This window comes from Dermacentor andersoni, chromosome 5 (genome assembly GCF_023375885.2).
Source record: "Dermacentor andersoni chromosome 5, qqDerAnde1_hic_scaffold, whole genome shotgun sequence".
Classification (NCBI taxonomy): Eukaryota; Metazoa; Arthropoda; class Arachnida; order Ixodida; family Ixodidae; genus Dermacentor; species Dermacentor andersoni.
In genome coordinates, this window is record NC_092818.1 from 168,923,411 (window position 1) to 168,951,284 (window position 27,874).

The 27,874-nt window shown below is 46.0% G+C and overlaps 1 protein-coding gene across 1 annotated transcript in view; it reads right to left on the minus strand.

The window, feature by feature from the left end:
• The window catches only part of LOC126531608 (uncharacterized), a 67,426-nt gene that overhangs the window by 11,393 nt on the left and 28,159 nt on the right, over window positions 1-27,874 (minus strand). Inside the window, exons 7-9 of the mRNA XM_072288452.1 lie at window positions 23,253-23,389; window positions 9,999-10,160; window positions 8,406-8,516 (exon numbers count right to left, since the gene is read on the minus strand). Coding sequence (XP_072144553.1) covers window positions 8,406-8,516; window positions 9,999-10,160; window positions 23,253-23,389 — 410 coding nt within the window. The remainder of the gene's footprint in view (window positions 1-8,405; window positions 8,517-9,998; window positions 10,161-23,252; window positions 23,390-27,874) is intronic.

Genomic DNA, 27,874 nt, shown 5'->3' on the forward strand with positions numbered 1-27,874 from the left:
TTACATGTTATAATTTAAGGAAACTCAGAACTTTGCCATATGACTGGTATCAAAAGGTCTTGAATTTTGCCTAGTGGATGGTGCAAAGTGATTTAAAACGTTCAGAATTCGCGTGGGTGATTTGTTAGTGCTGCACAAGCTACTCCAGTAAGCAGGCAAAAATGTACAATAGAACTTCGTTGATGCTGTAGACGGCGCAAAAGACATGCCCCAAATGTGCTGCAGAAGCTACTCCTGTAAGCAGGCAAAAAAAAAAAAAAATTACAGTAGAACCACGTTGACACTGTAGAGAGCGCAAAAGATATGCTCCAAATCACTTGATGGTGGCACCCTCCAAATGTACACACAGCGAAAATAAAGTTGGGGTTCTTCGAGTCACAGCGACAACGCGGTGCAGTCGCTCCATGCTGGCGAGCTCAGGGTGGCTCGACCAGGCTCCAAACAACGCCCTTTCATGGTGTCAAAATGTCGGAACACCGAGCTGCCCCCGCATCGGTAACCGCCAGCATCACTCTCCGCCGCCCTTCATGTTCGACGACCCAACTTGGTGCTTGTCTTTTCTTTTTATTAAAATAAATGTTTCTCCTCCTCCTCCTTGGTGACCAGCATGGCTACTCCAATTGGAGGACTATGCGCTTGCGTCGGGTCTGACCGCCGCTTCCGAAAAGGCCAAGGTCCGCACGCTCCTGTACTGCACGAGTACTCAAGCATAGCTCATTCTTGCTTCGTTTGTGACGGACACCGAGGCGCACCGTTCCCTCGAAGCCGTCAAAGAGGCGCTCACGAGCCACTTTATGCATGCTGTCAACGAAGTAAACTGTGATGTCCATGCATCCACCAACTGGAACGCCCAGAGCGGCAGTTACCTAGCGCCCTTGGCGTCACCTGGCGCCATGCCTATCTATACTTGTGCCACCATAATTAAACGGGAACCGGTACGAGGGGTTCTTCGACGGTTCACTTGTCCTTTCTTTCATGTTGTCGGGAGACGGCTTGCGGCGCGATCTCCCTTGCTCTACGGTCGCGCCTCCGCAGCCGCTTGTGCCGCCGTCGACGACATAACGTAAACGAATCTAGGCGGTTCCACCGACGGACGCAGACGCCCGGCTAAACGGTGGACGCCTTCTACAGAACGCTCCGGAACATGGTGAAATAATACAAATGCTCGTCAAAAGACGTCGAAGAATGCCTCGTACGCGATCTGTTAATCGTGGGCCTGCTGGACACGCGCTTTTTCGGACGAGCTTTGTCGAAACCCAAAACTGACACTCCAGGACGCGCGCACTAAAGCTAGACAGCACGAAGGCACCGAAAACCAGAAAAGTTCGGCAGTATGTTACACTCCTGCAACACGTGAAGGCGAAAGCCTGCTGTACACTTGGTAATGAATTAAGTTATACGATCCGAGGGGTCGGACTTCTTGCAAGACAAAACGAGCCGCAGTGTGAAGTACACGTGTGGCGCTTCAGGTCGACCTCCTCAACGACGCATGCGAGCACTACCTAAGGGTGCAGAATGCTTGTCGCCAGTAAGTGTTGAAATGTGTAACAAAAGCAGAACGCAATTACGTTGCATCCTCTCAGCAGGGGAGAGCAGCACTCGCGGTCGAACGCCTTGCTCCCACCGTTTCACACGTCACACCTCGTTTCTCGCTTGGCGAGCATCCTCGGCAGTAGCGTACTTCCGAGACATACCGCGAAATTCGCCAGGCTCTGGGCGAACATCCCCCACTGGCGTCTTTCTCGCTTCGCAGTCGACTGGCGGCCAGAACCGCCGCCGCCGCGTGTCGTCAACGACGAAACACTTGTTAAAGCGAAGCTATCTTTGCCTCTTTTTTCGACTTTCCCGTTGCTGCTGCTGTAGTCCTGCACGCCGCTAATGCCGGCTACGTCGGGACGTGGTTGAAACGCACGCCACTAACGCCGGCCGCGTCGGGACGTGGTTGAGACGTGGCCATGTCACAGAAATATAAAACGCATGCGCTATCGATGTTTTGTTTCATGACTTTTGTTTATGAGCTGTTATTCTCAAGATCCCGAGGAATAACATTGTAAAGAATGCAAGGCAAGGTATGAGCCACGTGGAGGGCCTGTGCTGTTGTGGTTCAGAGTGATTGTTTGCCAAGCGACCACCACGGCGCCGATACGGGACCATTAACGCTATCGCGTTAGTTCATGACATGAGTGTGGCACAAAGGAAAGACGACCAGAGAAGGTCGGGTCAAGATTTATACGCCGCATCACATGTTCACAGTGCCCTCTGGACGCCTGACCAGGCGTGTCCCCTCACAAATGATGTGCAGGAGCTGCCGCGCTTGTTTCCGTGCTCACCCGCAACACCTACGAAAGTAGAGGGAGGAGGTGGGGAGAACGTTAGCGAGATAATAGAGAGAGAGAGAGAAATGACGCAGTTTTGTGAGCTACAACGCTACAACCCAGAATGGCACCGTAGCGTGCACTTAGTGCCTACGAGACAAAGGCTCGCTTAAAGTGTCGAGCGGAGCAACAAGAAACAAAGCGGAACAGGCAAGGTGACATTTCACATCCCGTCACGACTGTCGTATGCCGTCAATATATCACTGCCAAATATCGTCAATGAACGCAAACAGCAGACAAAGCTTCGCTTACATCGATCCCCACAGTGCGCGGGATCTGGATTTTTTTTTTTTTCTGTGTGTCTCCACATCACAGATCGCTTTGAAGATGAGGCCCGCGCGGGCGCGCATTTTGTCCACGTCATAGATCGCTTGTAAGATACGGCGCCCACGGAGCTGCGCCGTAAGCAGCAGCCGACGGAGTAAAATGTCCCCACCTCTCCCTCGCCTCCCCTCTGTACTTCACACACGACAGAAGATTGTGCGCTTCCACTGCGCCTTCCTCCCTCGCGCGCGCGAGGAGCCGCGATCGTCGCTGACCCTCGAGAGATTTCACTCGCACATACAGCATACGGCGCGCGCGACGATGTTGTCATGTTTGAACTTTATGCGGAACATCGTTGCGACGGAAGAAATACGCTTGGAGTGTCCATATAATTGCTATCGCAATAAAACTACACAACGGCAGATCGCAGGTGGGCTGCGTCCACGTCGACGTCATGTCGTTGAAGCAAACCAATACGATGGCAGGATTACGGATTATGTTTTCTTTCTATTACCAGGCTGTTGGTGCGTGCTTGTTTATTTTTTCTTACGTAAACCAATATGGTGGGCTCTGAATTGCTACCAACTCATGGTCCTGAAAAGGGGGGATGTAGAGGGCGCAGAGGAAATGCCCCGAATCATGGATTTATGGGGGCGTCCTCCAAATTTATATATTGCACAGCAAAAATTAAGTCTGGCTTCTTTGAGTCACAGCTACACGCCGTGCAGCCGCTCCTTGCTGGCGAGCCCAGACGCTCCAAACAACGCCCCTTCAGATACGTCCCTGTTATGAATTTTCTTGACCCTAACGCTCTAAGACACCTGTCCCGTTTAGTGTCAGCAGGGACATGTGCATTACTTTCTCGATTGTTATGTCTAAGAGCTGTTGCAGCATACCATAGACGCGGCATCATTTGTCGGTAGCACCTGTATGTTGTAGATAAGTCTGGGGTCTTGCAGGCGTGCAGGTCCTTGTTATTGTTCCTTAGTGAAATGACGCAACCCTCTCACAGGAAACGGCCATGAATCAGGTGTTGAAAAGACTGTTATCACTTGTTTAAGGAAGAGGAGGCCTGCGGCCACAACTACACCAGTCTTCTGCATTTTCAGTTTCCTTCTTCCATCGCCATGTCCCTGCTCATGGTCTTTGCGCCGGCAGAACAAGCACACGTTCCCAAATTGTTGACCGCCGCCTGTTGAGCCTGCGGTGCAGCGCAGAAGGATCACCGTCGCCGTGTTCAGATCATCGCTGGTCGCCAATATCAACACGGCTGATGAAGTCGAAAGTCAAGAGGAGGTGGACGAAAGCACAAACAGCCACTCCACACTCACATTGACGCTGCTTCGTGATCTTGGATACTTTGCACGATCATTTTTATAGACATGGCTGTGTAGAAACTGAAATAGGACTGAGAGTACATGAACGAAGGCTGTTATTATCGGTTTGACCCCTAGCACGAAATGAAAATCAAAAGGTTTTCTTACTGCGATTTATGGCTACGACTGTTCCACAACATGTTTAACGATCAATCTATCCGCCAGGCAACGACAATGAGCTTTAATGAGAGCTTTAATGAGCTGGTTTTCAATAATCTTTTGGCTTCCTATTTAACTAAGGTCTTGTGGGATAGTAGCTTTTAAGCACTCTAAAGAAGTTTAAACCCTTTGGGGTGTATATATGCCACCCATCGATAATCGTCATCTGCCTTGCTTGCGTTTGCTTTCTTGAAAACGTCGCGCCCGCTACTTTCCTGTCGGCAATGCTATATCATGCTGATAGCGCGCATGCCATTCGTTAAGGCCGATCCACACGACGGACCAAATTGCTCTTTTGGACCGCGGTCCGCGCATCACGTGATAGGACGTCACCACTTCGTGCGTACCGTTGTTGGCCCGCGCAAGACCGCGGCCCTCGCGGTCCAACAAATCACCGAGGCTTTTCCCACTTCAGTTTTGGCGGCGGACCGCATGCAAACCGTAGCGATTTTGGCGTAGCCAACGAATGTTGTCCGGCAACAGGGTGTCTTCAGCCAAATCCAATCTAGTTTTCAGCTCAGCAAAATCCAGTCAAGGCAGTCGTTTCATGTCCGCCGTTCCGCCTACACGTGCGTGTAGCAGATATATTTTTTAAACCCCGTGTCCTTTTGGAGTGACGAGAAGGTTTTTTTATTTTATATCCCTCGTTGAGCAGTTCCCGGCTGTGTGGGACTCGAGCCGGAATGATAACAAAGATAACACTGGCAAAGAGTGTAGCTGGTTGGTCTGCTCTGCCGCCTGCTATGGTGGTCCGCCGTGTGGATGTGCTTTGCGCCGGACCGGACCGCAGCGAGCCGTGACGTCGCATCACGTGACCGAGCGGCCCGCGGTCTTGGTCCGTCGTGTGGATCGGCCTTTACTGGGAAGTACCGGGCTCGCAGCGATAAAGAAAGGAAATGCGGACAGGACAGATGACGTTTGTCGTTGTGTGGCAAGATACGACTCAAAGGGTGTAAACGTTTCTTAGAGTGAAGGGAAGCATTTTTGCCTCATTCTTGGCACATTGAGGTAGGTGCGTTCCTGTCTCGCTTCGCTTTAGTAAAAATTTTGTGTGAATGACGGTGAAATTGAACACCTCTGCCGTAGCGCCTATCGGCCCGGTACTCCGACCACTAGGCCACAATCGCTTTTCGTCTTTGTTGCCTATTTCTGAAATGTCACACACACGCGCGCGCGCGCGCACCCCCACACACACACACACACACACACACACACACACACACACACACACACACACACACACACACACACACACACACACACACACACACACACACACACACACACGCACAGAAAACTATATTTACAACACTCATTCTCCGCATTAAAAACACCAGCCCAACTAGGGTGAATGTATGCATTCTATAACTGTTTCATTTGTAATAGGGGCTCTACAGGTTTTGTTGAAGAACAAGAAGGCGCAGTTTCGCCCTCAAAGCGAAGCATCGATTGCGATAGCAAATTAGTGCACAGCACAACTAAGTAAGGATAGTAGTTTTATTGGCCGTATAAACTTGGAAACATTGACTTACTAACTGTATTAACAAGAATGCTGCCTGCGTGCACGAACAGACATGAACGCGTCACATTCGATCAGCGTGGACACTAGCTGTCAAAACGCTAGCGTGAGTAAGCGTGGCAGCAGCAGCAAACGAAGTGAACATAGTGCGGTCTGTTGCTTTAACGCTGGAGCGACGAGAACATACTGCAGCGCGCACAATGGTATGAGCCGTCTGCAGATCACTTTCAAGATACGGCGGGCGCGACCACGCGCGTTATGAAGCGCGGGTCGCACTTGTACGCACTTGTTGGCGGAGTCGAAGCCGCTCCCCTCCCTTCCGCGCTGCCTACCCGCTTGCCTCCATATATGGCGTGCGAGATTGTGCCGCTACCGTCAGTTCCCTTTGCTCCCAGTCACGAAATGCGCAGTTGCTGCAGGAGCACAGCGCCGCCCCTCTCCCTGCCTCCCTCCCATCACCCCACGGCCTTTCGCGCGACGGAAAACAACGCCTTTGCTCTCCTCTTTCTTCTTTCGCGCGAGGCAGATTGAGCCACGATCTTCGGTTCCCCTCGCATACTTTCCCTCGCGCATATAGCATACGACGCGCGGTGACGGTGTTATCGCCTTTAGACTTTATACGGACCATCACGGCGACGGCGACGGCGAGATATGCCTGGAGTTTTCATCTAATTGCTATCGCAATAAAACGTTTTCAAAGTGTTCCAGACTGGTTAGACCACTGTCGAACGCATACGTGTCTCTTTCCAAAGGCAGTCAGGGGCCATAGAACGTAAAACTATTCCAATCTGTTTTCATTCTAAGCTCATAAGGTTAAATTTACTTAACCGCCGACGCAAGCATCCGGCGGTCTCCCACAGTGTTGTCTGAAAAGCCCAATCAAACGCTCTCCTCGCTTATAGGACGTCACCTTGGTTCGCTTTCAACATGCATAACATAGCCTACACTGAGCCGTTTGTCCTATCTAACTGACAGACAAGAGGCGAGGAGCAAGCTCAAGTGGAGAGGGTTTTGATGGGGCCGAGCGAGCGCACTGAAGATATATAGCCGGATGTAGAGGGCGGTGCCGGCGTCTGCGAACTGTCCGCTTCCCCTTACTTAGCTTGCGGTGGCTGGACAAAAATCGCGGCGGCATGCAACGGAAGGTTAAGAATACCGCTAAAACGGACCCTCAACAAGGAAGTGTTGGCAGAGCGATGCCGTATACGTACCGAAAGGCTCGATAACGTCATACTGCCACGCAAAAAAAGTTTATTATATACATATAAATCCATGCTCTCCGCCAGGTGTGAGTAGCGAGTGCCTGAGTGATCGGCGGGCTGCCCTCTTCTATTCCTTTCGGAACGGGGCAGTCTCTGACTACTCAGAAAAAAATTCGGTTTTGTTCGGCATATTAATGCATCTTTAACGCGTACACGTCACTTTGAGGTGGTGAGTTTTCGCGGTGTTGTGACATCGCGTGACAGACAGGTGAAGTGGGCGCAGCTCGAAAACTTTTGACTAATAGCAGAGGGCTATTGGCGAATAGGCGTCGAATCAGAAATAATTTTCTTTCGTTCGGCTTAATCACGCATAATCAGTGTGTACACGTCATATCAGATGGGGCGCTATCACGGTTTTCGTGATGTCGCGGACTGACAGGTCCGCGACGGTCCGCGACGTTGAGGATGGCCCGAACATTTCATGACCAATCGTTGAGGGCGGATAGCAGAATCGGAATAGAAAAGATTCGAATCGCTTTACGTTATAGCGCTCTAGATGTTAGAAATAGTCGGCACTTGCGCCACGTGTCACGTTCTTGCCTTCGTTTCTTGTGGCAGTTCTTGCTTTGAGGCACCGTTTTTTAGACATGACTACCTCCAGGACCGGCCCATTTTCCCCAGCACTTTTTTCGTACCAGTTTATGCTGCTTAGGAACTGTGACGTTGTACCAACTTCTTGATTGCCCAAGTTAATCATGTTTTAACAACTCTTCGTTGGAGTTCAAATGCCGTCGTTGTTTTACCATGCACCACAAGACATAAGGTACACACGATTGTAAAACACGTAGTTGCTGATGACGTCACAATTAATCTTTCTCTCGCTTATGCTCATGCACTACCCATGCAGAAACCAACAATCCTCATGTAGGCTATATCGAACGGTCGGTGTAGATATAGCTTTGCTGCCATACGATCGTCTTCGACGTGGTCGTCGTCGTGCTGCTGTTAGTCGTCACACGCACGTACGCTCGCGACCCACACACACACACACAGCTTCTCAATTTAGACAAACGTTGGTTTATCTGGGAACGGTTTTCAGAATCGCAAACAATGCTGGATAGGCAGGTACCTGCAAAATTCTCCGCATAACATCAATTCCTGCCGTGCATGAAATCTGCACATTTATGTTTGTCTCATCCGAAGCCCTGCCACAAGTGTTATTGTGTCTCACACTTTGTTGGATGACACATTTTTTCCATGGTACTAAAAAAAAAACGTATCAACAGGTTTCTACTGCACAGAGAGGTTACCATCGCCAGAGAAATGCAGCAGTGAAACAACGCCAACATCTGAATAATTCAGAACTTAGGAGTACAGAACTAAATTTAAAATACATGACAAGTAGGCACAACATGGTGCGTGTCCGCGGAGTACTGGCGTCGTTGTCAATTGTGCGGTAAAATAATACTTGCAAATAGAATATAGCAGTTTGTATTGAAACAGAACTCACTTTTGCACTCTCCAGTTTCCGAGTCATACTTGTACTGTGGCTTGCAGACACACGATTCGAGGACGCAATGCTTTCGGTCATCACCTTGGCAGGTCTCGTTGCATGGTCGTGCTGTAACCGTACAAGACATTTTGATAAATGCACACGACATTCTTGTTCTTTTATTAAAGATCTTTACATATTTCTTTGTTTAAACCCCTTTTGGGGTACACTTCGAAATTACTGACAAATTTTTGTGCTTTCGGTCACGGCAAACATCTGGTTCGAGTAGCGATTTGTGGCTTCTGGCTTTACGTGCCCATAAAATGTTTTAGCACTAAACCCGGAATTTCTGTAATATTCACATTGGCACCTTGTTAGATTTAGAATCATAGAGTGATGTCAGAAGCCAGTATGAACTACTTGCCCATGCTGCATGTTTTGGGCCAGGTGAGCTAAAGTGCAAAAATATAGTTAAAGTGTCCTTAGGCAAAGGGCATTTCGCCATTCAACAGTGTCCTGTGCATGCTCTTTTGGTATCTTCAAGATGTTGTAATTTGCATCAGTTCAGTGAGCTATATGCCTCAAAACGCATAATCATGCATGCGTGTGCGTGTGTGTGGGCACATGCACGCACCGAACGCAGTCCAAGAGAATGTGTCAATTATTCAGTGTAAGAGTTTCGGACACCAGCATCAAGCACACAAAGGCAATTTATTTTCTGGCTTGTCTTACAGACAGCATCGTAGTTCAAAGTGTGAACTGAAGCCGGTTACAGAAGGCGGGAATGAGCGGGTGAAAATGTATTAACTTGCTCAGAATTATATTTGTTCGTAATCTGAAGATGTTCTTTTGCATCTTTATTGGAGCTTCGAGATGTGGTTCAAAAAGGCCTACGTACTCGGGAGTGTTTGTGGAATTCTAAATGTAATTTCACTGAACAGTTCTGGGCAGTTCAAAAGGCTGAACAAGTGGGAAAAAGAAAATGAGGTCAGCTTTTGTGTATGGGATGCCCAGAGACCCTAACCCAGGTGGATTACAATGAAAGGGGACGTATTTTTTGGCACTGTTCTTGCTGAAGGAATGGTAGCATCGGACCTTCAACAGGCAGTGGGCTCGCAGATGCTTCGTGTCACAGCTCACGAGTGGGTTTGTGGAGTCGCAGAAGAAACGCTCATGCCACAGCGACGCTCTGTCGCGAGTAACACCGACTGCTTCGACCACATGATTTCTTATGTGGCAGGCGACACCTTTGTCAGCGAATTTGCTGCATGTATGCACCTTTATGGTGTAGCATGAACTAGGCACTAAAGAAAAAACGCCTGTATCTGCCAACGGTTACCGAGAGATTACCTTGGGCTATCACAAGTTTCTTCAAGTTACGCTGAATTAAATTTACCATTGGGTAACTATGCACCAGCGAGCAGTCCTGTTCAGCCTTGTCGTGAATCATTACCGAGTAAAGTATGGTGTTGTATCTAGAAAACTGTTATCAGATTGGTTTAGTGAGCAGTTTTGCTAGAGGCTTCCAGCGAAAAAAGGATGCCTACAGGCTCTTGCAAATAGTGCAATCATAGCAAAAGCCTGCAATTTCTTCTCTTAAACTGTACTTACGTTTGCAAATTTCGAAGGGCATCCCATCTAGTTTTGCCGATCCGATGGGCTGGGTTTTGACACCATCACAGGAAAATATGGTACCGTTATCGCCGTCTATGCATTTCATGCCGAAGTCGATGGCAATGGCCTTCAACTCACTGCATTGCTTTGTAGGCTCGACTGAAAGAAAAGGAGTAAATTGCTTTTGACTTGCTCAAGAAAGTTATAGAAGTGCATTTCCTGGAGCCACCATGTGAATCATTGGAAGCTAGAGTGACACCACAATTTAATTTGTCCTCGAGTGGAGCAAGGGAATAGAGACAAGCGGTCGTAGAATAAACAAAATTGAGGCAACATTTTTTCCTTTCACTGAATTGCAAGACCATGAACATGGAAGCGATCAATCAATCAATCAATCAATCAATCAATCAATCAATCAATCAATCAATCAATCAATCAATCAATCAATCAATCAATCAATCAATCAATCAATCAATCAATCAATCAATCAATCAATCAATCAATCAATAAATTTCTGTCATAAACGTAAGCAGTGTGCCAAAACATAGGTGGCCAGATAAAAGGAACTGCACCTGCATTGCTTGAGTAAGCTCTAGCTGTCGAAATAGCCGCAATAGCACGTCAATTTGTTTTAGATTCATAGAAACATGAGCAGCCACAGAAACAATTATAAAAACACAGTTATACGATATAAATATGGCAAATATACAATTACTCATATGAGCAGCTACATAAACAGTTATAAAAATACATCAAATAAGTTTTTGTTACAAGTGGCAAGAATGTTAATGTCCTTCTTGTGTAACTCATTCATTGTGGTTGCTAGCGTGTATGCAAGCCTTTCTTTCCCGTAATGGGTGCACGTGAAAGGAAAACAGTATGACGCCTGATACCTGACAGGATTTAAAAAAGCTGCTTCTATAAGACCTGGCAATTGTAGAAGCAATGCGGTACCTAATGTAGTACTTTCGTAATTTCTTGGTAATTTGTGTATGCATACGTTACAAATTTTCAAAATTTTCTATTTGTCAAAGAGTGGTTTTTTGTGTTTTGATTTTCTAATTGCGGAAAATTTTCTACTGAATTAAGTTATTTTTTGTGAGTTACCGCGAGTCTCTGCAAGTATGACGCTGTTGTGTTTCTTCGGGTTAGAGTGCAGTAATACAAATGAAAAAAAAAATAGAGCGAAATATAATCTTTATAATGTTGCCTAGGAAAATATAAACCCGCCGTGGTTGCTCAGTGGCTATGGTATTGGGCTGCTGAGCACGAGGTCGCGGGATCGAATCCCGGCCACGGCGTCCGCATTTCGATGGGGGCGACATGCGAAAACACCCGTGGTGCTTAGATTTAGGTGCACGTTAAAGAACCCCAGGTGGCCGAACTTTCCGGAGTCCTCCACTACGGCGTGCCTCATAATCAGAAAGTGGTTTTGGCACGTAAAACCCCATTATTACTATTAGGAAAATATAACAGTTCAGGCTTAATAAACCAGCATCACTGCTAATATTTGGTAATAAAGCTTTTATGTGTTCATATGTACAGTCACCCGCAAAAGTTTACGAGACGCGGGATTCGTGAAAGAGCCACATTTCCGCAAAGCCTGTGCACGTAGCCTCTAATTAAAAGCTTCGATCCGTAGCAGTTCTTGCGAACTACAGTGTGATCCATTAAATTAGAAGCGCTACGCCTTAACAGAGCAGAAATCCGCACTTGTCGTCGAAGCCATGCCCCGCAAACTTTTGCGGGTGACTGTACCTTGTTACCTTTAATTTGAGCCTCTTTTAAGTGCATTGGGCTCACGTTGCTCATGAAGAAAGGGCTATTGTGCGTGTGGAAATAAGTATAATATTTATGAGAAGGATCGTGGCTGCGAGGCAGCGTACTGTGAGCATACTTATTCGATAAAACTGTCTGCCAGAAATCTTGTTCGATGAGAAAATTGCCATCACACTCTCCTTGTGCAGAGTCGTCTGCGTGTTTATAAACTGGAGACATAAAATTAAAGGGGAAAACTCAGTAATACCAACTTTTTCATGGAGCTACCGGTGTGTATGTGTTCCAGGAAATAAATGCGATATCTTTTGGAAAGGCGCGCATGTCAAGCGGTGATTAAAGAAATTCAAGTGCGAAATCATCTGTGCATTTACTTTTATGCTGCAATTTAGAGTGAAATTGACAGTAGCAGGCGTGTGCTGTCTGCGCTAGGCTGTGTAGTTAGCCAAGTAGCCATTTTCGTGTCACATACTAAATAGCGATGTGGGAATATTCACACATTCTCAAGTAACGACTACTATAATGACCTATTCGATTCAATCTTCTATTCGAATAGTTAGAATTCGTAAATACGATTATTTTCTTCAAGGTTTTCAAATATTTTTAAATGTTAACTGCGTGGAATAAAATTATAGCAAAAGTACGATCAAGTTCTTTCCCGCAGGCGTAGTATATAGGCATAAAACAAGAACTTATGTAGTGGAGCAGGCTACGTCGCTCATGGAGCCAGACTTTACCGTCTATACAGCAATAATTTGTACTCTCCGAAAACTCCTGTGTATGAGAACTGCTTATGCTCAATTTGGGCCTTTTAATATACTTTAGTGCTTCAGAATGTGCAATCTAATGATAGAGCCTTGGTAACGTTATGGATACTAGAATTTGAACATTGTTTTGTAATACTTGTGAAAATGGTTGTTCGTTATTTTAAAACTATTATAAAAGCAATTCAGAGTCAATTTCATTCAGTTCGCTTTTAGCGATGTTTGATTCTTATTCAATTCGATCTCAAAAAATTATTCGTAAAGCTTTAGTACAGAAGGATTGAGCGCATTTGTGTCAGAGAGAAAGAGATAAAAACAACATTAATTAGTTCCTTAGGAACATAGGCCCATTTCATGCCTCCTGGTAGGCTCATGGTTCCTGGCATAACACGTTTCGGATGCGCGGCACCAGAAACGACTAGCACATTTTTGTGAACTTTTGCAGGGAAGAGGTACAGTTCTCCCAGCTGACTGGATGCACAGGAGGTATTATGAAAGTACTGTGTTTCTGAAGGTGGAGGTTGCAGGGCATTCCCACAAGGCGTGTTTATTCGATGCATAGGCTCTGCAGTGTTTACAAGTTGGAGAGCCTGGGTGCCCTTTAATACACTGTGTACAGTTTGGTATGAATAATGTGTGTGTTCGTGCTTTATCGCATTGATACGTCCTCTCTTAAATGCATGTAAGATTATGTATTGAGAAGTGTTGACGCTGCCCTGCAGACTTCAAAACCAACCTTGCTTTCCGCTGCATCTGCTTCTCTTTTTTTGTGGTTGTGTCTTCGATGAGCCAAAGGATAGGAAGTCCCAGATTTTCTGAGCGGGAGCGCCAGTGCAATCTTAAATTTCCTTGTAATATGTGATGGCCTGGAACTCATTGTATACATATGTGTAGAATGGGGTGAGCATCCATGTACAGTGCCATCCACTCAATGTAGAGCGCACGTACAGCCGGCTTTGCTCTGCGGGCGACACCGTGCGATGGTTGCGGGTCAGAGGTAGTGTGATCAGGAGCATGCACGGCCTAATAGACATGCGGATCTGCGCACGTTGCTTTAAACTAGAAATGATGTTGGTAAGCGCCTTCGTTCTGCAGGCTGTGCGCTTTACCCGAGGGCGCCATTTTACTACACCCAGCGGCAACGGAATCACCCACGAGAATGATAACGCGTGCGATTCGTCACGACACTTGGTATAAAGGTATAAAAAAAAAGAAGTATGTTTTAATCGATCCCAGATAATGTAATTGGCCACTGAAATGAGATCACGCGCCTGCCGTCTAGAATAAAAGTATAAATATCAAACGTTTTCGCGGAATTATATTTCGCCGTGGCTCCCCGACTCACAGCAGAAAAGCGACGTGCAATTGCTATTGTGAGGCGCACAATGTCTCAAAGAGCAATATACGCAGCTACACGGCGCCCTATGCGCACAGTTAACAAGGTCCTTCAGGCCGCTTATAATGAAGGACAAACTAGTGACGCTCCCCGCGACAGTTGGACCGTTTGATCGTGTATTTGCTAAGATGAGGACCGTTTAATCCTGGCAGAGGCTGTGGCCGATACATTCTTCAGCGCCAGGGAAACTATGGAAGAGGTTGGTCTCCAAAATATCAGTCTGACGAAAATCAAGAGAAGGCTTCATGAAGCCTGTATAGAGAGCAGAATATCGGCACAAAAAACTATGCTGGAGGAAAGCCATCGCAATGAGCGTCTTGAATTTGCGTCTGTGGGGGAGCCTTGGTGCCCGAACAACTGGCACGTTGTGTGGCGCGCGGAACAACTGGCGCGCCACACCCTTCCCTGCCTACCAGCAGAGAAGGGTGTGGCGTCCGCGCAACTGCTGGTATGTCATATATTCCTACCGTTGTCATTGACTGTGAACGCTGTGTAGTTGTTCCCTAGCTCTTTCAGGAACAGCACTGCCTGTATATGAAAGCGTCTTTTCTGTAATCTCTCATTCTTGTAAGCAGTTATGACGTGTATTAAAGATTTTGCTTTAACTTTTTAACTAATACTTTCTTTTCTTACTGCATGGTCTCGGAAACCGCCTTACTCGGCGAAGTTTTGATTAGTATCAACCACTTCCCTTTCTTTCTTTTTCAACATTGCCCATGCGTGAATTACCAAAATTTCGCTTCTATCTGTCAAATATGCGTGCGTAATAGCTATCAGTTTAATGCATGTGTCTATGACACATCTCCTGCAGGTACGAGGAGCGCTATGTCTGGGGTACTCGTTCAAGCGGGCGCACCGCTGTCCACGTGTGGGGCGCGGTCAGCCTCAGGGTGTGGGACCATTACACCGATTTCTAGGGAGAAAGACCTCTAAAACCTTCATGGACTTTTTGGAGACAGTGCTCATTCCGCATGTCCTTGATGGCCTCTTCCCGGATGGACTCTTCTGGCTTCAGCAGGACAACGCACCAATTCACACATCGAAGGAAGTGCAGCAGATGCTGGAAAACTTAGATGTGACAAGGCTGAACTGGCCTGCGAGAAGTCCTGATTTAAATGTATTAGAAGATGTATCGGGAATAATGAAATTAAACCTAGCCAGAAAGGCAGGTCTAGCCAAAGTTAACACTGACCAGCTTTGGTTAGACATTCAAGAGGAGTGGGACTGTCTTCAACAGCTGCCAGACCTCGAAAATAAGCTCTACGACTCGCTTCCCACGAGGATCGCAAGTGTGAAGCGGAATATTGGGGCACCCATCTTCCATTAGGCGATAGACGCTATAGCCTGCTCCTGATTTTCACATAAATAACAGCAGTTTATTTTTCTGTGCTTCCATGTTTATTCTAAATGCTATAAGTCGTCGTGGCACTCTACTGATCCAAACACGCAGTCACGGCTGCCGAATGGCCATGGTATTGAACGTGATGCCATTTGCTACAAAGCGCCACAACGGGACCACAGAAAGACGTAGATTTCAAGTCGCCCGCATTGGCCTAGCCAGGAAAACCTCAGGAAGGAGCCAACGTTTAAGCAACAGGGCCTTTCAATGTCAAACGATGACGCAAATAAGTCTCCTTGTTGAGCCGTTCACCCTGAGCGGAAGCTTCTCTTGTTCGGAAATTGCTGATCAAGCCGTGTTCTGTTAATGAGATAGAGCCAAAATACAAAAGAAAGCAATAGCAATAACTGCCTAACGTAGGCAAAACGTGGTATCAACAAATGAACGTATGGGATTTCTTTTTACTCAGCTGTTCGCTTTATCATTTTTCCATGTAACCGCGTCTCACGGCAGAGCCAGAAAGCGTGCATCGTTTGTTGTGAAAGAGCCCGTCCCGTGTTATCAGAAGAAACACGTCATTCTCTGCCATCGCGATGCCACAAGCGCCCTGATGCTGAGTGCTTTTCAATGTTTACACTTGTTCAAAGCAGACCTGCATGTCTAGTAGGCAGCGCATGCTTCTGGGCACACTAGGTCAGACCTCGCAACCGCCGCAAAGTGTCGCGCCGCAGGGCAAACGTATGACAACGTAAACCGCAACATTTTGTGGGATATTTTGGAAGGGGAAGGCTTAGGCGACAATTGTCGACAGCTTTTGAGAGAGATAGACCTAGAAAATACCGTTTACGTGGAATGGGAAGGGATGAGGAGCGAGGAGAAACTTTATATATTCACGAGGGACTATGTGCCCTGTGCTACGTGCCAACGAGGCTATGTGCCAGCGGGCTATGTGCCAACGAGGCGGCGCGCGTGAGGCCATCTATTTATTCTTTATGCTCAGGCGTTATTAGCCATGGTAGTTGCTGCCTTCTGACATAGGCATTGTCGTGCATGGCCTTTGACAGTGCATCGCCCAGCAAATTGTTGGTTTTAGAAAAAACTGCGATAAAAGAAACTGCTGCTCGCAACGCCAGCGCAAAAAGCAAACAAGCAACAACAAAAAAAGGGTTCATGTGCGCACCCGCAGTGGCGCATGATTCTGCCGTAAAGTAACACATAAGATATCGTTTAACTGGCGGTCTTTAATATGGGTCGTTTCCTGGTGGTCACGCATGCTTTGGAAAATGAAATGTGCATGCCACTCTTGCTATTGGCGCGCTGTGAAACAACAGCGCCACATGCCGTGATTTTGACGCTGCGGACACCAGTCACATGCGCTAATCTTTCTCCACTGGGACTGTACAGCCTATTGCACTCTTTGATAGTTTTCCGAAACAGAGAATGTTTAAAAACATCTACCCTTCCTGACAAAGGCGTAAATTGATGTGTGCTGCTTGACCTAACAAACACAACATTATTTTACTTAAATATCTATGAGTGTCAAACTTGAAGCAATCACAGCCCGTCGAGAAAAGAAATTTTGATCTCACTGCCTCTGCGTCTTGAGTCTGTGTCTTGAGGCTTTCGGACTCTCAAGTAAGCTTTTACAAGCGTCGACTGGCATCTGAATAGTATGTGTTTTTAATGAGTTATTATTAAGAGCTTCAGATTGAAAAAATTGTGTAGGACGCCTAAGCTTCGCCTTTAAGAGTGGAACGCGATAGCATTCAAAGATCCCTGACTGCTGCTCACGCTTCCCGGCAACTGCGGCTTATGTAACTGTTTACCCGGAAAGGCTGATGGCAAACGCTATGCACGAAGGCGAGCTTTCTGGTAAAAACGTGGCCTCTTCCGTGGGCCGATCCCGGAGGTAGGGCACAGCCGTGCCATAAAAATTATATAATTTTCACGTTTCTGCATCGTTTCGCACTTTAATTATTTAATACTGAGAAGAATTAACATAAAAGGCATGCGCTGTCAGTGTTTTGTTTCATGACGTTTATTCGTAAGCTGCCATTCTCAAAATTCAGCGGAATAACTTTGTCAAGATTGTAAGACAAGGCGTGAGCAACTTCGACGGTAGAATGGTGTCGCAGTATAATCCACATATACCGCATGTCATATAGCAAGGCGTGGCATATACATATACCTAAATATAGGCGGAAAGTTTCGCTCACGAACAACTCTGCCGACGGCGACAACGACACCGGGTTATATGCGACGCGGGGCCCTTAATGCTAACGCGTTAATAATGTATGTGTATAAAGTGTGTAGCCGGTCAAGTGGTAAACGTAGAGAGGGGTTGGGAATGCATATATATATATATATATATATATATATATATATATATATATATATATATATATATATATATATACAGTGCAAATGACGGTGGTCTGCTGCGGACCAGCTCTTAGTTGCACTTCGCTTCTCGAAGAGGCAAGATGTGCTTTGAGTGAGCTCCTCAACACTTTGCGATGTGATGAACATGGTTTAAATCATGGATCCTGGTCCTCAAAGAGGTGCGACGTAATGCTAACGCACTTCTCGAGCATTCAAGCTAAATGGCCACTTAATTCTTTGTCTGTCTGCTGCATCATATTTAAAATTTTTACAGTCGTTTTTGATTCTTTTCCTTGTGCATATTCTTTGTACCAGGGTCTACTTTTATCCTTGGGAAATTGTCACATGGTGGTAATGTTGGCGCAATTGGAGATAAGTTAGCGATTTTGTATCCTGGTCTGGTGAGTATTCGTCTATCAGTACAGGATAATTGAAGTCTTTCTATTTGCGCGTGTTTAGCTAGGATGTCAATTCGGTCTTTTAGTGAGTTAAAGGGGCCGGTTGCTTCAATTTTATGCTTGGTTGCGAAATTAGAAAAATTCAGGAAAAGTCTAGCGCACTTTCTAATTGCGATCTCTAACTTTTTGCATTGTGTGTTGGTCCTCTTAGCGTGCAATTCTCTACTTGTGTAAATAGTACATAATGTTGAAAAAGAATAAGGGCTTTTATATCTTTACCTAGCTCATGTTCTTTTGTTACTCTCTTTTGCCTATTATTCTATGCATCATAGCAAGGATCTGTTCAAGTTGTGCGGTCCATTTCTGCACCCATTTCAATGCTTTGCCATTGTCCTGCAGACTTAAAACGGGGTTTCTAATGGCATGTTCGTGGGGTAAGAACGGTAGGAGTTTCAGCTCTGTAGTTAAAGAACAGCCTTTGTAAAGAGTTACTTAAGCGTTCCAGAGTGTCATACTGGAAAGTACAAGAATAACTGCACAAAACACCAATTTCAAATTTGTGAAATTAGTTGTAATCTTAAGTGCACTGCGTAACGAAAGTTTCTTGTTCTTAGTTCAAATAGAAGTGTTACAAATAATTACTGAACCCTAGTTTTTTTCTGACTCTCATATGTCATACCAGGTCTATAGATCGCTTCTCCGGCGTCAATAGTAAAATAGGCAAGTCTACTTGTTTATATTTGAGGATAGTAAGGGGACGGTTATGGCTAATGCATGCGCAAACTTCGAAATGTGCGAGTTAATTTCGGCATTTTTATTAAGTTGCGTATGCAAGTGGTCCGAAACGCTATGAGTGTGTTTTACGAGTGGCGCAAAATTTAGCGTGCTGCCGTTACACGACTACATATACCACCTAGTTGAAAAATTGCAAAATATGCGGACTACAAAGAAAATCTGTGCACGAAGTTAAATGCGTTTGGCTCAAATACAGCCAGTGCTAAACATTTCTGAAAATGTGCTGTCAAATGTCAGGATGCCGTTACTACCTGTACGTTTCCCAATGCTCGGATGCAATCCTGCATTACACATTGCTAATTTTCTAAGAGAAATGATGGGCACCTTAAGTGCAATCTATAAGGAAATTTAAATGTTACTGGCTGAATTAAGAGCGTTACAAAAATTTATGAACCTACATTTTTTATGCATTTCCATGCGTTACACGTCATTAGCATGTGTTCTCAGTGAACTAAACTAGGCACCTTGTTTTAGTTTAGTGAAAGTAAGGGCGAGGCATTGGGTGATGTGTAGGCATAGTACAAAATGGATATGTTTTGGGGGCATTTGCAATAACTTATGCAAGCGCTCTGGAACGTTATGAGTGCTTTACAATCAGCGGAACATTTGGCCAACAGCCCTAACGTAAATACAAATGCCACCAAGTCCAAACTTCGTGGAATGAAATGCAACCTTTGATGACAATTTCTTAAACATGTGGACGAAAACGTTATGTGAACTTTTTACACTACTTTTCACAGTGTCCTGAGTAAACTATGCGTTGCACAGAGTTTACACTTGGCGAAAATCAGAGCCACGTAATGGGTTATGCATACACGAGATTGACAGCTTCTGTTCATTACGTCCTCTCTAATAAATTGCTTAATCAAGCGCTCAAAGCATATATGGTTGACTTTTACGAGCTGCGCAACATTTTGAAAGCAGCGGTTGTAAACCTACAAATGCCACCAAGATTAAGCTTAGTAACAATAGATGGACCACAATGGTAAATCTGTATGAGTATTTAACACCTTGAAGATCAAACCCAGCTTTTGCTAAAAAAATGAAATAAATGTGTTTCCAATGGTCAGTCTGCTGTCAAATGCCCGGAGGCAATTCTGCATTAAACAATTTCCATAGTTACGAGGAATGAGGAGAATCTTAAGTGCAATGTGTCCCGAAATTTTAACCCTATGACTTAATTGGGAGCGTCACAAAAAATTATGAACTGTCGTTTTATTGGTACGACGTTCGCCCACTGTCCGTGGTGGACTAATTAAGGCACATTGCATATCTGTTCGGTGAAAGTAAGCGGCAGGTAAAGACCAATATGTAGGCAAACTTCGAAGTTGGTGAGCCTCTTGCGGTTTTTGCAGTAAGTTACGTTTACAGACGCTCCGGAGTGGTATAAGTGTTTTACGAGCACGCAGAATTCAGCCCTTTTCTCTGGCAGAAGAGTAAATGATACCGAGAGTAAATTTAGCAGAAATGGAGGTAAGGCAATGGCAAATCCTTGTGTGAAGTTGTGCGTGTTAAATAAATACTGGCTTAGCTAAACATTTAAGCAAGTGTTGGAAAGTGGTAACTGCCGTTATCAGCTATCTAAGCTTCCCTCCCAATAATTCGAGATAACTATATCTTACACCGAGTTTATGTCTACTGAAAGCGAGGGTCATGTTCAGTGCAATGTGTGACGAAACTTCATCTTCCCTGGCCGGATTAGAAGGGTTGCAAAAAAATTACTGAACTCTGCTTTTTTTCGCTTATTTTTTCAGTATACGAGTTTCGTGGTAGCTTTCCCCTATAGCCTCGATGAACTACAATATGCGCATTGTTTATGTTTGTTGAAAATTAGAGGAATTATATAGGAAATATGTAAATAATGTTCAAAGTGTCTGGATAAATTACAGGCCTTAGCAGTAAGTGACGTATGCAGGCTATCCGGTGCGTTATAAATGTGCTTTAGAAACAACGCAGAAATTAATATGCTGTCTGGGGGGAACTGTGAACCAGAAGAAGAACGCGTCTATAGAAAATGGGCTGAATATTATGGCCAATATTCTCACAAAGTAAAATGTGTGCGGAGGAATCACTGTATTTGTAAAAGTTATGTACCAAGCGCCCGAATGCGTTATTGTTGAGAGGTTCCAAATGGACCAGTAATACATGGACAATGCTTTAAAGTGTGTTGTTGAATTACAGGCAACTGAAATGTTCATGACTATTGCTTGAAAGAAAGAGCTTCGCTGAAACTTCGATGGTGATTCTGCAAGCCCATAGAATTCTGCAGGTTTTTTGTCTTTGATGGCTGTAGCGTCTATTGCTGGGAGTAAACGCCTAGCATGTTCGATATCGTCAGCGATGACTTCTCTTGTAGATTTTATTTCATTGTTGGCACTACACTCGAACCTCGTTAGAACGAAACGGGACATAAGAAATAATGGATATAACAAAGTAATTAAATTTCCCTTTGAAATCGCCGGGGAGATCTGCGTACTTAAATTCTAATTTTAAAGAAATGAAACAAACCGGATTCGCTTTCAAAACCAATAAATATCCCACCGCTGCGCGCTGAGTACATCGCATTCCGAGGGTTTCGGCACTCGTTCTTCGCGGAAGTTCAACGCTCCCGCCTCCCCCCAGTACAATGTGCCGTCGAGCAACACCGTTCTTTCTCACCGCGGTGCGCGTAGCTGCGCACAGGCAGCGGCTCACTATCGCACTTCTCCACTGACCTCTCTCTATTGCGCGTGCCTTGCTGCTTGAGCCGCACCACGCTGCACGGCTACGCGCGGCGGTGCAAAAAATTAGTGTATTCGCTTATACTGCGCGACCTGTCTGCGCGGCGCGCCACGCAGGCGGGTGCAGCGCAGCGTGGTCTCCAAGATCTCCCCGGCGTAATCTCGGGGGTCAAGCGCAAGCCTGCGCAAGTCGCGCCATGCGGCGCGGCTACGCGTGGCGGTGCAAAAGATTAGCGAATTCACTTCTCTCTTTCTTTGCGGGCGCGCCGCGCAAGCAGCCGCAGATGGGCCTGGCCTACGAGAACTCCACGGCGCAATCTCGCTTCTCACGCCCAGGCCGTGCTGCGCTTGCCCGCCTGCCTGCGCGAGCCTCGCCGCGCGGGTTTGCAGCTGGGCGTGGCCTCCGAGATCGCATTAACTCCCGCGCACTCTCGGAGGCAACGAGTCGACCGAGCCAAGTCAGTGCGGCGAATTTCGCTTGCCTCCTCGATCACACAGCGCAGTGGGGTGTTGTGTACCACGTGCTGCTCGACCGTGACGAGCCAAGTGTAAAGCGGGCGCGAAATATCATCACAATGGAACAGAAGGCCGCTATATAAAGGCTGTCGCGTCAAGTACTAAGAAGTCGCGTATTCTACACGCCAAAGATTCTTTGTTGTTTCATTCAAATTTAATCGTACGTGTGGCCGGTAGCGCTTCGGTGGGCCGCAAAGGCGTGCTCTTATTTTCATGTTTACAATAGTGTACCCCACTGGGCATATAATACAGTAAATGACAATGATATATATAACAAGGTAGCGGATATAACGCGGTAATTTTGACTCGCCCTTCAACTTCGTCATAATGAGGTTCGGGTGTACTACATTGTGATGATGTTCATTGGTATAAGCTTTTATGGTGACAAGGTTTTACGTAATCTGAAAAGATCCTCCATGGGCATTGCTGTACAAAAGGAAAATAAATGAGAGAGAGTGAGCGAGAAAATAAAAAAAATTGCCAGAGTACAAGATTTTAGTGTACGTTGAACGGGCACTGATACAGTTTGCTAATTAATCATAGAATGGCGTCACTATTAAAGGATGTCGCCTTACGAATCTGTTGGCGCAAATTTTTTTTATATCCTTCGAGTGTCAGCCGAGTTGGACGCAGTTATCGCACCAATGAGCGACTTTCTCTCTCCTTTCGCTTGAGGCTACACAAGATAGATGGCAAGGGGGCAAGGCTCTGGCCAAAAGCTGCGGGTCTCGCCGGTGAGAAGGCTCGTAGCCTCGCAGGACAACAAATCAAGTCGCAGGTAAAAAATCTATGAGGTAGCAGGATCAAATCCCGCCTACGGTGGCCACATTTCGAATGGGGCGAAATGGAAAATGCCCATATAACACGCCTTAGGCACTGCTGAACGAACTTGAGGTAGTCGAAATTGATTCGGACTCCACCACTACGGCGTGCCTCATAATGAGATTGTGGTTTTGGCACGCAAAACCCCAGAATTCTTTAAAGAACATAGAATCAATCAATCAATCAATCAATCAATCAATCAATCAATCAATCAATCAATCAATCAATCAATCAATCAATCAATCAATCAATCAATCAATCAATCAATCAATCAATCAATCTAGCTTTACAATAGATGCATTCTGTTCAGCACCGTGTATGCTTGAAACAGAGTGTTTCTTACCTTTACCGCTTTCGAAGGGCACAAAGCCGAGCTTGCAAGGAGGTTTTCCAGGTTGGTTGCAATTCTCAAACTGATCTGTAACCTCGGCTAACGTTTCGTCGTCTTGAACAAAAACATCAAATGTCACCTCTGCACCACTGAAAAAAGTAAGAAGCATAGAATTATAGAAATTGTTATAGTTATAGAAGTCGCAGAAATTGTATGAACATAATGGTCGCGCTCATATGACACTGCTCCTACTGCTTCCCTTTACCTGTTCGGTTCGCCCAAGAGAGAAATAGAGGACAAACATCTTTATTACGTTAATGTGCCTTTGGAGAGGCATCCTCATTCCAGAATGCTTAGAGCTTGGGCCGCTTCTTGGGCGCTCGCGATCAGCCGCTGCTGATCCTCGAGGTCAGAGCTGGCCAAAGCTCCCTCGAAGCTAGTGTTTTCAGGAAAGTAGCTTCTCTTTCAACCTCCATGCAATGTCAACTAATGATAACCAAGCACTGAAGTACACTTGTGCGCGTGCGAGAACGCACATAATATGGCGTCAAAAAAAACAAAGAACATCAAGTGGCTTTTCATATTTCATACATGAAAATATGTGCGCTATAATTTACTAATTCTCACCATTTTGCTTTGGTCTCTGCTTCTTGTTTCAGCACATACGACCCAATTTAGGGAAGAACGTGCATTCGCAAATAAAAGCTAATTCTATTTGCCTACGTGGGTGGCTGTCAGAAAGTGTATAGTATGTTGGGAATATCAGGCTCCTTGGTAAATCAACGAAATCAGGATCAATCCTTGAAGAGCATCCTGATGGTAGATGAAAAAAAAAAGTCGCAGTTTCGCCTGACTGGCGAAACATCGATTGCGATAGGAAATTAGTGGACAGCTATACGAAATAAAGGTAGCAGTTTTATCGGTCGTGTAAACTTGTAAGCATAGGCACACTAATTAAACTAGCAAGCATAGTGTCACGCCGCGCGCACTAGTAAACATGAACACATCTGACTCGATGACCACGGAAACTCGCTGTCAATACGCTGGCGAGAGGAAACGCAGCAGCAGCAGCGATCGAAGTGACGTTCGTGCTGTCTATCGCTTCCACGCAAAGTGAGTGCCGGGAACACACAGTACGCACAAAGCTCCTAGCCGCGCACGCACCTAGACTCTGCCCCCAACGCAGATCGCTCTCCAGATACGCCGTGCCGACTACGTACAGCCACCACATGCGCAGTTGCAGCCGGAGTAGAACGCCACCCCCACTACCTCCCCTCTTCCCGGCACCTAGCAACGTTCGCTGCCTTGCGCACCACGGAAGACGCCGCGCTTCCTCCCCGCTTTCGTCTTTCGCGCGGCCGAGAGTCAGCCGCGATCGTGGGCTCCCTTCGCACGCCTTCACTCGTACATACAGCGTAGGGTGTGTGGTGATGGTGTTATCGGCCTTGCCTGTTATCGGCCTTATACGGAACCTCACGGCGGCGCTGGCGCCCACGCCGACGGCGGAAATGCGCTTGGAGTGTCCGTACGATTTTTATAGCAATAAAGGTAAACCATACTGGAGAAGTTAAAGTTCCCGTCCTTTCCTTTATTAATTACGAATGGTAGTCAACGACTGGCGTAATATGTGATGTAGACGTTGAAATCAAGTATGCGGACCTCAAGAATCTGCTGAGTTTTCTGCTAGCGCTACAGCTGTTCTTCATGCAAATGCGCTATGCCACAGGCTTTTCCTTCTCCACATTACTCTCCGCCCCCCGACGCAAATACCCCTCTCCACATTACTCTGATGTGAACGTGACAGCTGTGTGAGAGAACCCCTGCGGTACCTGCTCGGTGAGACATTGACGCCAAACCCCGATTTAGAGGCAGAGAAGCTAGGTCCACATGCTACGCCTTGTTGTGCCATTACCACAAGCCCGGATTCCGAATCTGCAAGATGCAGAATTTATCCGGCGAGCGCCCTTTGGACAAACCCGGGGCTGCGCCGAAAGGCACAGCGCCCTAATTCTCCCTTGACAAGTCAAGATGCTGAGCCGTCAGGCAGTGGTGTCCTCCGGAGAAGCATCGGCGTACAACGTGTTCATACGTGTCGCCAAGTGCCAGACAGTCCGGCGCCGTAGACATCCACTAGGTGACCTCCGGCCCTTGCCTGAAGGTCACCGCGCCCGCCACAATTGAACCAGGTGGCCAGCGCGGTCGCTGGTTGGACCTCTCGGACGACCGTCGAGTGCTCGCTTTGTATTGGGCCGTTTGGGTGACAATGGTTTTGGGGGCTTATAAGCGGAGGCGCGCCGCCTGAAAAACCGGATCCGCCGACCCACCGGGAGCCAGTGCCGCTCTCGACTGGAGCGAGATGTGTCACGCGTTTTCGCCGGACGTTGCCGTGCGGGAACAGTCGCGTTTGCTGTGAGCTCTCGGCCCCAGTGCCGATCCCTTCATGTCCTGTATAATGACCTGTATATAGTGTATAAAGTCCCTTTTGTTATTCTCATCGACGCCTGGCTCGGAGTCTTCGCTACCAACGCTCTGTCACGAAACGGGTGACGAGCGCTACGGGACCACAAAGTCGTAATAGTGGTGCAGCGGTGCAAAGTCGTAACAGCCTGAGCCACTGTGACAGCGTTATCGGTATAGAACCACCCACAGATTTGGTTGCATTGCCTCTAGGTTCGGCCCAAGTTACGAACGATAATAAAAACCTTTGCGAGGACACATGTCTTGCACTGGTATCGCAATCGCTCTACCAAGATTTAACCCAGTTTTTATTGCACTTTGTTTGAAATGTACTCGCTCTACGCAGGCACGACAGCACCACTTATTGGCCTCCTCAAGGAAGAGGCAAATAAAGCTTAGCTAAAATATATTACAAGTTATTTTAATATTTGAGGTCCTGTTATAAAACTCCTACGGCAGCGTCTGTAACTTAGGCTGTGAAAGTGTTGGCGTTTAAGAATATCAACATGTTGGGGAAGTGCTCAGAAAATAGTGAAGTGCAGGGAACACATGCACATTCAAGGTATAGATATGTGACTCTGGCAGTAACATAGTTTTACCTTAGAATAATACTTTCTGTATTTAAGACCGACCTGTGCGAAACATGGCATCCATTTTCCATGCACACGGTTCTGCCGCGTTCAAGTAATTTAGTTTCTACTATCTACCAGAAGTACACGTAAAATACGCTGTCGCAACTAACACCAGTTTTAATGATTTGTGGCTTTTGTATGGTACATTTGTAATTGAGGTATAGATGACCCTTGTGACAATTTTCAGAGAGAGAGATGAATTCGAGGTGAAATTAAGTTTAATTACGTACTCAGGTGCAGTGCTTGTTTCTCCGTCCAAAATAAATGAGAAGTGCACCTTGTCCACGGCAATGTGGGAATAAAAAGTGTCACAGTGAAAGGAGTTGTTAGAATACCCGTCTTTTCTTTGGAGAAGCGTGGCGCGCCCTGCATCTCCCCATTGCTGCGGCAGACAGCATTATTGTTAACAAGTTTTGTGGCATCAGCCACTAACCTGTTTCAAAGGGAATGATTTATTATACGCCTATTTATTAGAATGCCATATTTATCTGGCATCACCATGAATGACTGCAGACTACCGCACATTTCTAAGTTATTTTCATTGAAATAGGAAGATACTGCACCCAGACACGGCAGTGAACAAACACGTCCTGAAATGATACCTCCTTGTGAAATGTCAGTGCTAAAGAGTGAGCGATTTAGCTAGAAGACGAATCAAAAAAACAACAGACGACAGAAAAAAAAAACATTGGTAATTTTGTGCTAACATACGTCTCGTATTTTTGTACCACAGTTTCACTGTATTTCATGTGGTTTCAGACATGATTTTTACGGAGTGTCGGATTTCAACATGAGGGACCCGATAGGGGACATAACGAAGAAACCATAAGGCTTGCTATGAATTCTCAGATTTTCAGCGTTCTTGTAAGGGAAACGTGGTTACAGTCAAATGTTCATAACAGCAAACTTTCAATATTTATCGTTGCGACCGAACTTATCATCATAGCGTTGGTGTACTGCTTGCTATCAAGAAATCTATACCATCACGTGTTATTCATATTCAGTGTGAGCTCGAAGCTGTCTGGGCATGTGCAGAAATTGGATATCGCACATTTATTTTTGCCCTGTCTGCTACCGTCCTCCTTCTTATCCCTCTAGTTTTGTTTCCGCATTGCATAATGCCCTCAATTTTGTTACCACACGACACCCCAGTGCCTCGCTCTATTTATTAGGTGATTTTAATTTCCCGTCGATTTCGTGTACTGCCATACCTCCGGCATTAATCTTGCCTGCTACTCAATGTATCGAATTTTTAAACCAGTGCTCTTTATTTTCGTTATCCCAACTAATTCGTGTGCCAACAAGAATGACACGTGGAAGTGCAGACACCGTCCATCTAGTGCTGACTACAAACCTCGAACTCGTCTTACTTGCCAGGACTTAGCGATCATTTGCTCCTCTCATTCGAAGTTAGTATTCCTGTCACAAAAACATCAGCAAAACCAAACATACACGACTACCGCAACGTGAACTTTGAAATGATTAACATCGAACTTTCCCACTTTTTTTAAGGAAACCTCACTGAAAGAACAGTTGAAAATAACT